General features: G+C 31.3%; 1 protein-coding gene across 1 annotated transcript in view; it reads right to left on the minus strand.

Annotated features, from left to right (window-relative positions):
* LOTGIDRAFT_236563 (hypothetical protein) overlaps window positions 1-15,661 on the minus strand; it is a gene marked incomplete at its 5' end in the record, with an annotated part of 57,669 nt that overhangs the window by 15,406 nt on the left and 26,602 nt on the right. The window contains 3 exons of the mRNA XM_009067556.1: window positions 1,528-1,589; window positions 4,641-4,778; window positions 10,352-10,501. Of these exons, the coding sequence (XP_009065804.1) occupies window positions 1,528-1,589; window positions 4,641-4,778; window positions 10,352-10,501 (350 nt within the window). The remainder of the gene's footprint in view (window positions 1-1,527; window positions 1,590-4,640; window positions 4,779-10,351; window positions 10,502-15,661) is intronic.

Below are 15,661 nucleotides of genomic sequence, written 5' to 3' on the forward strand. Positions count from 1 at the left end.
TTGAAGATAACGCCGATGATGATGTAGACGACGACAACGACGAAGGCGATGATGATTATGATGGTTAAAGATGATAACGAGTGAGGTCGACAATGATGATGATGATGATGATAGACGACGATTATCTAATGAAATAATAATAATTTGGTGACGTAAAATGACTTTCAATCTAATAGGTGGTAATGAATACGTTCACGTCATGATTATAAATTAATTATCAGGCATGTCTAGAATATACATCGATATCAAATTCCATGATAAATAGAAGCTAATGTGGCTGTCGGCTCAATTTATATTTCAGATCTCTTGGGTTTCGACTTCCTATCCAAAATACGGAAATTAAAATTCTGGAATACGAATTGGGGGTCATGGCGCCAACTAAAAATACAACATTACGAATAAAGAAAAAAACGTCTCTAACTTGCCATGAAATAAAATGGAAATATGGTCCTATAAATTTGCATTATCTTTGAGATATGTCATACATGTAAATATAATAAATTAACAAAATTGTAAGAGGTCGCGAAGTTTTGTAATAGAAAATTAAATTTGTAAATAGAAAACAGCTACAGTGTCTGGTTTGCGTTACTTTAGAAGTTTCCAGTCGTAATATACATTTATCATAAAATTTTAGTTCAATTTTGTATGAATCCAAAAAGGTCAAAAATTTGATGTATAGTGTTAAAAGAAATTTAGTGTCTTATTCATATTAATATTACACTACAAAAAAAATCATCCCGGAGGTGCATCCGAGTCTAAGAAACGATAGAACGAAGCCATTGACGATGTAGATGAAATATCTTATAGGTAAACGATTTTAGGTAACTTTTTTTTATGTCTTTTTGTCTTTTTGATGAACTATGACATTGAAATAAAGGTGTAAAATTTAAATGAATGAGCCTGAGTGCTGTCTAAGCTTGATTCTCCACTGATTCTAAGCCTAGACCCTTGAACATTTAATCCACTCTTCCACGGTATTAAAGATCGTTATTTGATATTTATTGAAATGCAAAAATATATACCGGTAACAATGTTAAACTTTGTATTTAAATTTTGGAACCTTCAACATCAGAAAAAGCCGCCCTGTGGCAATTATAGGCCTTAAAAATTAGCTACAAGCGAAAGGAATACCCGATACTGGCATCAGGTGTTCAAGATAGGTGAGAGCTAGCGAGTATGAGGGAATTGAAGGGAAATTTGGTAATAAATAAAGTTACCTGCTGATGGTCTGTGCTCTATTTGACGATGTGATATCACCATTTTCAGATCTGTAAACAACACGGCGTCTTTATGGTGCCAGAAAGGAAAAAGAAAGTGCAAAAAAACGAAATCAAATTAGATCACAATAGAATTCAGAGTGATGATTTCAAATAAAAAATAAAGACAGTGAAAAGTTTTTTCCGCTTTTTGAATAGATCGTTAGAAGTGACACAGGATTTAGCAATGTAAGTGAAAGGTGGCCATCAAAGCGAAAAGTTTACAAACATTCACAATTTTCTGAACAGTTAATATGAACTGTATGCTTACTTCATGTTATTATGACCATTCTTCGTAGGATAAGCCAAATCGAACACTTTATTAAATTTGGTCTGAAAAAATCAAAATATTCATTATCAGAAAAGAAATAAAATGGAAATTTACTTCTTTTATTTTCAGGAACTTATAGGCGATATCTTACATTGCGGCTGATTTTGAACGCAGGATTACATCTGCATCATTTGCAACGCATATCAACAGCTCGTTCGTCCGTTGCGTTTATCATAAAATCATATCTCGGATGAAAATTCTAAATCATCGATCCATATCATAAAAAATTAATATTTTGTTACACCTTAGGGATACAGGAAAATATCTTTTATAATTATTTGCATTGAAATTTTTTCGTATTGGGAAATTATTTCGACAGATCGTATTGTGTTTCACATGAATTATTGTTCATCGTATGAATTATTGTTCAAAGTTTGAATTATTGTTCAAAGTTTGAATTATTGTTCAAAGTTTGAATTATTGTTCAAAGTATGAATTATTGATCAAAGTATGAATTATTGTTCAAAGTTTGAATTATTGTTCATCGTATGAATTATTGTTCAAAGTTTGAATTATTGTTCAAAGTTTGAATTATTGTTCATCGTATGAATTATTGTTCAAAGTTTGAATTATTGTTCAAAGTTTGAATTATTGTTCAAAGTTTGAATTATTGTTCAAAGTTTGAATTATTGTTCAAAGTTTGAATTATTGTTCAAAGTATGAATTATTGTTCAAAGTATGAATTATTGATCAAAGTTTGAATTATTGTTCATCGTATGAATTATTGTTCAAAGTTTGAATTATTGTTCAAAGTTTGAATTATTGTTCAAAGTTTGAATTATTGTTCAAAGTTTGAATTATTGTTCAAAGTATGAATTATTGATCAAAGTATGAATTATTGTTCAAAGTTTGAATTATTGATCAAAGTATGAAATATTGATCAAAGTATGAATTATTGATCAAAGTTTGAATTATTGTTCAAAGTTTGAATTATTCATCAAAGTTTGAATTATTGATCAAAGTTTGAATTATTGTTTAAAGTTTGAATTATTGTTCAAAGTTTGAATTATTGATCAAAGTTTGAATTATTGTTCAAAGTTTGAATTATTGATCAAAGTATGAATTATTGATCAAAGTATGAATTATTGATCATCGTATGAATTATTGTTCAAAGTTTGAATTATTGATCAAAGTTTGAATTATTGATCAAAGTATGAATTATTGATCAAAGTATGAATTATTGATCAAAGTATGAATTATTGATCATCGTATGAATTATTGTTCAAAGTTTGAATTATTGATCATCGTATGAATTATTGTTCAAAGTTTGAATTATTGATCAAAGTTTGAATTATTGATCAAAGTATGAATTATTGATCAAAGTTTGAATTATTGATCAAAGTTTGAATTATTGCTCATCGTATGAATTATTGTTCAAAGTATGAATTATTGATCAAAGTATGAATTATTGATCAAAGTATGAATTATTGATCAAAGTTTGAATTATTGTTCAAAGTTTGAATTATTGATCAAAGTTTGAATTATTGCTCAAAGTATGAGTTATTGATCAAAGTTTGAATTATTGATCAAAGTATGAATTATTGATCAAAGTATGAATTATTGATCAAAGTTTGAATTATTGATCATCGTATGAATTATTGTTCAAAGTTTGAATTATTGATCAAAGTTTGAATTATTGATCAAAGTATGAGTTATTGGTCAAAGTATGAATTATTGTTCAAAGTTTGAATTATTGATCAAAGTATGAATTATTGTTCAAAGTTTGAATTATTGATCATCGTGTGAATTATTGTTCAAAGTTTGAATTATTGATCATCGTATGAATTATTGTTCAAAGTTTGAATTATTGATCATCGTGTGAATTATTGTTCAAAGTTTGAATTATTGATCATCGTATGAATTATTGTTCAAAGTTTGAATTATTGATCAAAGTATGAATTATTGATCAAAGTATGAATTATTGTTCAAAGTATGAGTTATTGATCAAAGTATGAATTATTTTTCAAAGTATGAATTATTGATCAAAGTATGAATTATTGTTCAAAGTTTGAATTATTGATCAAAGTTTGAATTATTGATCAAAGTATGAGTTATTGATCAAAGTATGAATTATTGTTCAAAGTTTGAATTATTGATCAAAGTATGAATTATTGTTCAAAGTTTGAATTATTGATCATCGTATGAATTATTGTTCAAAGTTTGAATTATTGATCATCGTATGAATTATTGTTCAAAGTTTGAATTATTGATCAAAGTATGAATTATTGATCAAAGTATGAATTATTGTTCAAAGTATGAGTTATTGATCAAAGTATGAATTATTTTTCAAAGTATGAATTATTGATCAAAGTATGAATTATTGATCAAAGTATGAATTATTGTTCAAAGTATGAGTTATTGATCAAAGTATGAATTATTTTTCAAAGTATGAATTATTGATCAAAGTATGAGTTATTGATCAAAGTATGAATTATTGTTCAAAGTTTGAATTATTGATCAAAGTTTGAATTATTGATCAAAGTATGAATTATTGTTCAAAGTATGAGTTATTGATCAAAGTATGAATGATTTTTCAAAGTATGAATTATTGATCAAAGTATGAATTATTGTTCAAAGTTTCAATTATTGATCAAAGTATGAATTATTGATCAAAGTATGAATTATTGATCAAAGTATGAATTATTGTTCAAAGTATGAGTTATTGATCAAAGTATGAATTATTTTTCAAAGTATGAATTATTGATCAAAGTATGAGTTATTGATCAAAGTATGAATTATTGTTCAAAGTTTGAATTATTGATCAAAGTTTGAATTATTGATCAAAGTATGAATTATTGTTCAAAGTATGAGTTATTGATCAAAGTATGAATGATTTTTCAAAGTATGAATTATTGATCAAAGTATGAATTATTGTTCAAAGTTTGAATTATTGATCAAAGTTTGAATTATTGCTCATCGTATGAATTATTGTTCAAAGTATGAATTATTGTTCAAAGTATGAATTATTGTTCAAAGTATGAGTTATTGATCAAAGTATGAATTATTGATCAAAGTATGAATAATTGATCAAAGTTTGAATTATTCTACCTTACCTCATGAGATTCATCTCGCAGTAAAACTGAACATCTTTCACATTTAAGTAATGTTTGAGCACGCTGCATTATTCTTAATATCACATTTTCAAACGATGTTTGTTCCTCAAACACATCATGTACCACTTCTAATAATGCCTGAAAATGGCAATATATTCTTCTCTTTAAAATTATTACATCAACATGATCATATTACAAAATCAATCAGCATTTCAGACGATAAAATACATGTGTGTTCACCGCCCATGGCAGATCAAACTGTTTTGTGTTTGATTTATTCCTCATCATCTTGATATTGTTGTAGGTCTAATTTCAAGTTGATAAATAGCATTTAAGCTTACAGAACAACGTTTTATGTGCTCTTCGACACACTGATCAAAAACCAACTGACGAAGGCTTCATCCTGGGAAGCGATGATGATTTTATGTTTCGATTTTGTAAATATACTTAGGAGAAATAGGCAGAAGAGTCAGCTGGAATTATTTGAAATCAGCTAGCAAAGTCCAAACATCCTGATGGTTTGAAAAATTAAAAGAAAGACTGGTAAAATGGGAGTGGAAAAGAGAATAATAGATGGTTTACTACATCCAATATCTCATATTGACTGATTGAGAGGAAACTTTCTTTCTGAACACTGCACAAATAACGCCTCCACAGCAGGAGGGCTTGAGTAATTCGTCATTTTGTAAGAAGTATACACTTTTTTTCAATCCAAACAATACATTTACATAAATTTACACCAACTACTGAGATTGCAATTCAAAAACAGTTTCAATTCAAGGATGTGAATGGCACTCTAATATATCCATAAATGATGGAAACCATCTTAAAATTGTCGATGGAATCTCGGTATTAGAATAAAGAAGGAAGTCAGTTAAACTAACGAGTACAGACAACGAGGATCTGTTTCCCACTTATTTTGTAACGGTGAAATATATTGCCCGTGATGGTTGCGCAAATTTTGTATATTAATAAGGTAGTGTGCGACCTCTTAAACTTCTATCGAAACACTAGCGTCTCTGACTAAAACAGTCAATTGAACTATTGGATACTACACCAAAAATCACATGATATTGCAAAAACGTTTTGTTTTGGACTTTTGTCTGCCACTCATTTGTACCCATTGCCAGTTACTTCCGATTTCAAATTTTGATTGATTGATAGGTTTATTCGTATAAGTCAACTACAAACTCTCCAGCACAGACCTAAAGAAATATAGTTTATGTCTATATAAATTATATGATTATGGTGTTTTATTAATTACATACCTTGTTTCTATCGTACTCCTTGGAATAAGCATCGAATATCTGAGCATTATTAATGCCAATACCACAAAAAAAAATAAAAACAGAAAGCTTGTAAAGTCAGATATAAAAAGTAAAAATCATAAGTTTAGGAATCTATACCACAAAAGCAGATCTCATCAGGTTAGGGCTAAGGCTATTCATACGAGGACATAGGAGTAAAAATAAAAGCCAATAAAAACGGAACGAAAGTTTCGCTGGGTTGAGGGTCTCCCTTAAAGGGACAGATTCGCTATCCGTTTGGCCAGTTGTACTTTAGTCTCAGAAACAGGAATTTCATTTAGTTAAGCTTATCAGTAATAGTGTTCACATCTCACTGAATTTTTGTGCATTTCCAGTACTTTTGAAGACATATATCAATGACCCAAATCAACTTCCGAAAATGGCGAATCTGTACCTTTAAAAACAGCCCTGTTGCTTTGTATTACTTGTTTTTTAGCCGATATTGACATGACTATACATTAAGAGAACTCATCAAAAAATGCTCATCAAAAAATCATTACAAAACATCAACATACTTTTACATGATAATATATCAATTGTAATTAGCACTCATGTATAGATAATATGTTAACGTGTGATAAAAGAATGTTCTTGAGACGTTATATCTTTCCAAAAATAATATGTCTGAAACGTCCATCATTTGGTGTGATAATAACCATTATAGATACCTACAAACATTCCATAATATATGATATCTATCATTTCGTTTTTATATAGTCTGATTACAGCCGTTTTTATATATATTTCTTAACCCTAATGTATCAACACTGACGTAAGGCAGTTATTTTTTTGATGATAGTAACCAGTTTTATATTTTAAATTCACTACAATTTTCGGAAAACCTGGTATCACCAGTAAAGGTTATCTTGTTTACCGGTGTTGAAAACATGATATCATCAGCAATAGTTTAAGTGATGAAAACCTGGTATCATCAGTAAAGGTTATCTTGTTTACCGTTGTTGAAAACATGATATCATCAGTAAGAGTTTAAGTGATGAAAACCTGGTATCACCAGTAAAGGTTATCTTGTTTACCGGTGTTGAAAACATAAGATTATCGGTAAGAGTTTCAGTGATGAAAACCAGATATCAGCAGTAAAGGTTATCTTGTGTTGAAAACATGATATCATCAGTGAGGGTTATCTTGTTAACCGGTGATGAAAACCCGTTATCTTGATGACAACCTATCATAAAGTCATATCTTGTTAAATGAAAATATGATAAGAGTAAGAGTTTCAGTGATGAAAACCTGATATCACCAGTAAGCGTTATCTTGTTTATCAATGATGAAACTATGATATCATCAGGAAGGCTTATATAGTTATCAGTAATGAAACCCTTTATATTCAGTTAAAATTATTTTATTTATCTGTGATTACCTGTTATCACCAGTAAGGGTTATACATTTATCAGTGATGAAACCAGCCCTGTTGTTATTAATAAGGTTTATCTTGTTACAGAATAAAAACCTGTTATCATCTGTAAAATATATCATGTTGACCTGTTACCATCAACACGTGTTATCTTGTTATTCAACGAAGGCTTATCATGTTATCAATAAAAAAAACATTCTTTTTCTGTGTTTTATGAGATGAAAGAATCAAGATTCGCATAATCACATCTATTCTTCGCGGTATTTTAGCCTTCACAAAAATTATATTACATCAGAAAGTAACGGTTTATGAGAAGTTTCTCGATAGCCACCGATCTCAATAGGTTTTATATTCCTTGATATTATTTACGATTTTTTTTATAGGAATTTACGTTGTCTGAATGTTTTCCATACCATTACCCCGTAAAAGTTAACCTTAATAATGATTGATACACTACATCAAATTTACACCTCGTCATTTTATCTCTATTTTCTGTGCCATTAAAATGATATTAAATCGTGTGCTTGGGTGATAATATTGCAATAAAACAGACTAGATAACTTGACGATACGCCACGGCGATCGAACGATTGCTTCCTGATATTCAAAACAGAAAGAATTGGGCTTTTCATTCGGTAATCCTTGACAGTTTCCGTAAAGCTGAATCTGGCTCTGTAATGAATGGGAGATTTCGTTGTGTCTTCTTTGGCGAGATTCTTGTTATTGACTTACAAACGTTTGTAGTCTTGAACAACCAGCCTCTGATGTTTGAACTACTAGATCACGTGACAACATGGACTTAGTTTTGGTAAATAATGGCTACATATCATTGCCGAGATATGTAGCAGTTCGCTAGCAGCACTGTCACGGTCAACCGTTTGGGTGCGTTCATGTTTACCAGGAAAACCACTGTTGGATTTCAATGATTAAAGAAACATCATCATGCGGTATTAAATTAGATATATATTACTAGAATTTACACTCTTGGTTTTGTTAACAAGCAACGCGAGGACACGACCGGTTGATATACAAAGGTTGCCAATCCACAGAATCGAAGACACAGCAAGTGGTTTTTGCTGAGTCTGTTTTCAAAGCTGTTGAAAGACCCAAAACGAGTGCTAAGAAGCGTTTTCAATAATTATTTATTTTAATTAATATATCGTTTATTCTTTAGTCATGGCACCAAGGTAATCCAACTGATGAATATATACACTTTGTTGACCAAGTTAGAGACTTTAAATTCTATGTACATTCTAAGAGATAGTATCCTTTTAAAGTGCCAGTGTGTGCCAATTTACAGGGGCAATTTATCTTCCATCATAGTAATGAAGAGTTGTATAATTATATGGTGAAAATATTTTAAAAATCTGATGGTTTTAACAGTTTTTTAAGTTATAATTTCAAATAAAAAGAAAATTTAGTAGCAATTACATCCTCCTCTGACCTTAATGACTATTCCCAATATCACCAAAAACCCACATATTATCAAATTATTTAAAACATGATTCCATCATGTCCATCTTCACAATGTCAAACTATTACGAACCTCGATTTATACCTTGGCTGCAATAGCTACGTTTCATGTATTACGGAATGCAGCGATTTGAGTGGACAAATCGCCATCGAACACAGCCAATTAGAGACTTGTTGTCTACAGACTCCCCGTCGAAGGCTCTGATTGACTGTATTTACTAGCGTACAATCCAATCAAATCGCTGATTTACAAGCTTCCGTGATACAAGAAAGGTGACTATATTGCAGCCTGATGAATTTCGTGAATCTGCTTTTGTGAAGCCAGCACACACGCCCCTTTAATTTATCTAAATGTTTTCTTATATTTTCTTTGTTTTTCAATAGTTTTATTTGCGTTTTTCTTAGCTCATTGTGTTTTCAAGTGCTTTGTTTATGTAGAAATTTGCCACTTTAGTGATCGTAATAAAAGTAAATGAATTTTTGCTTCTTGTTTTTGGCTTTACACAAAAAGCATTGTTTGTACCAAATGAAAAATGTCAACTCATCAGATGTGGTTGTTTTATGTATTGTGAATTTTCAGATTTCCGGCGGGTGACCTCCTAGGAACACCGAGTGTTGTAGACTCCTTTTTGACGAGATTTTCATTATTTTGCGACATAGCTCCGCTAAAAAAATTCATGTATTATGTCCACAGTCATATCACGTTCAAATCACCAGTTATCGTCTGATCACTTTAGTTAACCAACGTCGGGTTCGTTTAGTTCTTGGATGGGTGAACGAGAACACCAATTAATGTTGTGCTTGTCGCTAGTGTCCAACAAAACTGATTTTTCTCCACATTTGATAGCAAGTTATACATAAATTAAGCTGCTTTGGACAACTCGAGCTTGTATGGGCTGAAATGAACTGAACTATTTTCGAATCGAGACTACTACGTACCGCTTCTAGATCACCGCGAGGCAAGGTTAACGAGGTCACTCGAGAAAGCAACATAACGTTACACGAATATATTATTCTGTAGTATACTGATTCGATTAATTATGAAATCACAAGGCTTACAAAGACATAAAAAGACATCAGACTGGTGCTAATGCAATAATGTCATGATAAATTTAGAATCACGCAATCTATCTACAGTCTGTGAACTTTAAGTACTTGATGCACATTATCAAATATCATTAACCATCAAACGAGTCCAATACTGTCATTTATGAAGTCTATAATCATTGCCATTTCCTTTCTTACAAGGAAATAATACACACGAATGTATTCTTCACGACCATTTTGAATATCTTCCTAAGATATTTTTAAGATAATATTCAAGAAAACCTCAAATCACATTTCAAGCCATTTCTAAATACAAAGCCTTTTAAAAGTTCGATTTATTAAGTCGATTCAAAATGGCCGTAAACTGCGTTCGTGTGTGTTATTTCCATGTAAGAACCATACAAGCCAAACTTTCAAAAAGCTGCCTTAGCGTGGTAAAAGAGAATGTTTCTTGTCCTAGGGGGATTTGAACTGCACCTAAATCCCCGACACATTAGTGAATAATATTATTACCTTTTCGTCTTCTTTATCAAAGCCGTCTTCACTTCCGGTTTTATTGAGAACTTGAGCCACACCAATAATTTCATCATCAGCATTTTTGATTGGCATACACAATAAATCTTCGGCTTGATAGCCTATTATCTCTTCATTATATCTTGGATCCTGCAATTACAAAGAAATATAATCAGGGTAATAACAGAAAGTGACAATATGTTTTCTATATTATTGTATTTATAGTATAACGTGCATGTTGTCAGCATTCTTGAAGCTATTACATTCACGTGCACATTTCAAATTTTATAGTTGTAAATTTTCAAAGTCTGTCGATAAAATTTGTGTATCAATGTCTTTTCATTCGTTATATTTACCAAAACATCGTTAGGGTAAGGAGTAACGAGAATAATTAGCTAAGCTAATCAGAATTAGTGGAAATGTGATTTTTGTACAAAACTTCTGAAGATCATTTTCAAACATTCAAGATCAAAATCAATCCCCGAAAATGGCGAAAGAGAAAACAAGGCAATGTATTTTGTAACTATCTTGTGTCTGAGGAAGATACAGGTGGTAGTTTGTAACTATCTTGTGGCTGAGGGAGATACAGGTGGTAGTTTGTAACTATCTTGTGTCTGAGGAAGATACAGCCGGTAGTTTGTAACTATCTTGTGGCCGGGGAAGATACAGCTGGTACTTTGCAACTATGTTGTGCCCGAGGAAGATTCAGCTGGTACTTTGTAACTATTTTGTGTCCAAGGACTTCACTTTGGATAATTATATGACAGAATGCCACTAGATCACTAGACATTTCTAAACCCCAGCTGATTCAAATAATATTTATCAACGTGAATTTTTTTTTTTATTTCTTCTGAGGTTTAGAGGAGAGTAATTTAATTCTATGAAACAGACAATTTTATTGACATTGTCTTCAAAATCTTCACCATGAAGATAGTATTTAAATTGGTTTTAACGCCATTTTTGGTTGATTTGATGACTATAGAACTCTGACTTAATGAGTTAGACTTATCGTTTGATCACATTCATAGCCGCCAAAGTCTATAATAGTGTCATAATTGCTAGATAGTTCATAGCAATTTTCATTCAAAATGGACATATTTAAAGAAAACGGTAGGCTACTTAATTCTGATATCTGAAGCTGATCTTAAAGGGATAGTAAAAGGTTTATTAAATTTTTTATGCGTATCGGGGACAATGATAGCACCAACTTGCGCCATCAGACGTCTGTGGTTCTAGCAATTCTACTATTTTATGACGTCACCCCCGCCAAGGTTTCACAAGCATTTGATTGAAAATTGGAATGGTGCAAATAGATATTATTAGTGTCCCCAATAAGCAGAAAAAAATTAGTAAACCTCTTTACTATCCCTTTTTGATCTTAAAGATCAGCTTCAGATATCAAAACCGGAGTAAGCAATTGTCCGAATGTTGGTATTGCCAAAATCATGGATCATATATTTTCTGCGGCATTTGATCGAATACCGAACAGATGGTTATCTAAAAGAATGATCGGTGTCCCTACTACTTCCAAAGATACCTTTTTACCGAGAAAATCTCGTAACGGATTCTGTACTCACGAGATTCCTGCAAGTATCCAGTTTTTAAATAGATTGATATGTCATCAATGTTTTAAGTTTAGTTTCGCAATCTTTAAGTTTTATATATAGAGGTTTTGAGTAATGTATGTTTAATTACGAAATTTGGCATAAAAACACAAAACGTCAAGAAAGTTCCTAATCATGATAGACAAGTATTGTTTACGAAGATCCGGCATTGTTGTGGCCCAAGATATAAACCTTATTAGTTGATTAATGAAACTTGATCAGTCATCGAATTAAGACTTAAAAAGCATTCTCATGTTGAAAGGAAATGAGGCAGAAATGAAGTCCCACAATCGTATTCTATCGAGTACTGAACAACACTTCAATCAAACCACGTAACATTAGTTTTAGAGGTTTAAACCGGAAGTAGAATCGATTTAAGAAGAATTTGAGACGTTAAAACGTCTGATAATATTGACGAATTTCTCACATTTGAAGTTATTTTTTTTATCAATATGTCAAATGATAACAAGCTCGTTATAAGATAGAAATTGAGGAAGTAAGAAATTTTTTAAGGTTACTGTCTATGTAGTGTGAAATGAAATTATATGAGCTTAACCAGTGTAATAATCTACATGGTGTAATATTGCTTCATTATTCTATGGATGGAAGGTCTTCATACAAAGATATTTCAACGTTCAAATGAAGTTACGTATTGAATAACTTGCGAACTGAGGGTGAATGATTTTATAGAAAGATCAAACTCTATGCACTTTTTCTTTAATATATTTATATACATAATCAACTGTTAAACTATTTTATTGTTAAATTATTATATATATTAGTATGCTTATTCATTTATTTATTTATCTATTCATTGATATTTTATTGTATTTTGGTACATTGTATTCAATAACGGATTAACATAAGCCTCGGCTTGTTTCCGAAACCTTATTTATACTCTGTAAAAATTATATGTATAGTAGAAATAAAATACTGTTTAAATCGATCACAAAGAAAATCTTTTATGGAGCTGTCGAAATAATATCCACCCAATTGCTCTCTGAAATAAAGAACACATTGACTATCTCGATTTCAAGTATAAAACAATTCCTACTCTATAATATTATAGTGTGTATGCTTGTGATTTCTCAGTGGTAATTGGCTAGACATTATTTTCTACAGCTCCATAAAATCACCAGCATACACACCATGAATTATACAGTAGTAATTGTTTTATACTTGAAATTGAGATATTCAAAGCGTCATTTATTTCAGATAGCAAAAATTACATGTACACGTATTTCAATTTAAGCATTACATGGACCGCTAAACATAATCCGGAACCTTCATAGCAGCTTATTCTAAAATAACTTTTGGTATTGAGTTTTAAAACAACAACTTCTATCATGGAATCGATCCTTCGTCAATATCATGAAATAAAGGAGAAAACTGGTGCCTATAAGATTAAAAATATCAATCCTGTCTTGTAACTTTGATGTTGACTCAACTAATCTGTATCGATCTTCTTAGAAATCATTACAAAATCAACACCTGAACCAGCTAAATAAATAGGCAATCACATATCCTTAAGATCTAGCAAAATGTTCAATTACCCACAACGTCAACGTTCAGGATTACAGACGACAATGGAATAATCTTTTAGGTGTCATGATGTAAGTAAAATTCAAAAGAAGTTAAAACCTTCACATTGCCATACAATATTTCATTGTGCTCGAGACGCCTACCCTAACCAACAATTTGATATCGAAAGAGTGCTCGTGTGTTTTCTGAAACGACGTGTAAAAATATAGTAACTTTATAGCAATGCCAAACTATAGTAAAAAAGTTTTTTTTTGTGGTCTTGGCAAGGAGTGTGTGGAAGGGGGAGGGGACGGGAGGGGACGGGAGGGGGGGGGGGTTCTAGATTACGAGATGGAGCTTCATCTACAGACTTTTCGCTATCACGGTTCGAATGATTTCTCTTAAAGGAATATGTCACACTGCCATTCTGTGGCCTTGACCAATCAAAATACAGAGTTGATAAGGCCTCGAGAGGCGACAGGCAAGTCATTTTCCTCATTAAATATCTGAGAGGCGTCAAGACCAGTTGGAAGATATGATTCTCCAGAACTCAATTGTTAAAGTTTATCTAGTATGTATGCTTCCATTCTTTCTAATTCCAAGACATTCTTATAGTAACAAAATAATTTCACAGTTAAAATAATGCTCAATATATCAATCAGAGCGCTATAGAAATATTATAACAGAACCTGAAACTTCCTGCAATAGAACAATTGTTTGTCTGAGAAACACGTTTCAGGTTCTGTTTTAATATTTCAAATTCTAAGAGAAAGTGAAATGGAGTAACTGAATCTGTTTCAAGACACAGTATATATATTTTGTTTCCCCAAGAGAAATACAGATAATGTATTTTGCAATGTATTCAAGACAGACGTCTTGAAAGTTTTATTTCATGATATGTTTTCACTGTACATGTACTGGATAAATGTATTAAGTTTTCCTACACTACAGACAGATTTAGATCAATTTCCTTCAAAGGTTTTCTTTCTGTGTTTTATTTGTTTTGCGACTTTGAGAAAGTAACGTAACGAATTTGGACAATCAGCAAAAACTCAAAACGCTATCCAATATAAACTCCTTAGGTGAAATGGTTAACAATAGAGCCAACACCAAACTCAACCTACTTTAACAACAAAATTAACAAACTGTTAACAGCAGCATCAAACTGAAAACTCTATCCAATTTAAATACTATTAAAGTAACTTTAGTCAAACGGTTAACGGCTGCATCAAACTTAAAACGCAATTAAATTTAAATACCAAGTAACTGAGTCAAATGTGAACAGCAACAGAAACTATCAAAAACAAGGACCACAATGGTGGCGCCAGAAGGGATACACCGCAATGTTATTTCTAACAATTTTAATAATTAATAATTAAATTTTTAATATTCTAATAATTTAATTTTCATACGATTTAGCCCAAAAATATAGGTCAGATTGCAGAGAATTCATTTTCAAACAATTACTTGGTAAACCCTTTCTGGAGCTTCTTGGGAGGCCTACAATTGACAATTGTTCTATATTGTACCCCCAGTCTTGGAAGGTTATTGCCGCTACTGAAGGACCAATGAAAGTGTATGGCCAAACAATTGACAACAGCAACAAACTCAATCACGATTGACCTTCTCAACAGCTTACTTGACTCAACACATTAGCTCCTTAACATTGGTAGAATATCTATTTAATGTATTGCTTGGAAATGACCTCCATCTACACGTATTAATTATTTTCTCTAAGATGTTTGTAATGTTGAAAACGTGAGCATAATTCTGGGGTTTCAGACATTACTCATTATCTGAACTCAGGAGAAGATCTTATATGTCCTTATCGATTACTGTATCAAAGAATAGAAGTCTCAGTCTTTCATCAACAACTATAAGATTGTGCACTAATAAGAAATAGGGCGTAAACGAATTTTTAGTTTATTGTGTGTTGGCACAGAATGAACGAGTTTAGCCACTTCATTAAAGGTGTATATTCATTAAATTATTTACTTTACCAGTCGACCGGTCATCATAAGATAGTTCCGAATAACAATCTGACGTCCATTAGGTATAAGAGAAATGATTTAGCTAACTGCTGTGCCTTACATTCATATTGTCTATTTAATTGTGAGGGTTCAAAGGGTCTCAAGTCAGATTCTAATTTTGAAAAAATAATAGTTTTTCATATCAACTACAGCAT

Source organism: Lottia gigantea, assembly GCF_000327385.1.
Source record: "Lottia gigantea unplaced genomic scaffold LOTGIsca_83, whole genome shotgun sequence".
NCBI classification, from domain to species: domain Eukaryota; kingdom Metazoa; phylum Mollusca; class Gastropoda; family Lottiidae; genus Lottia; species Lottia gigantea.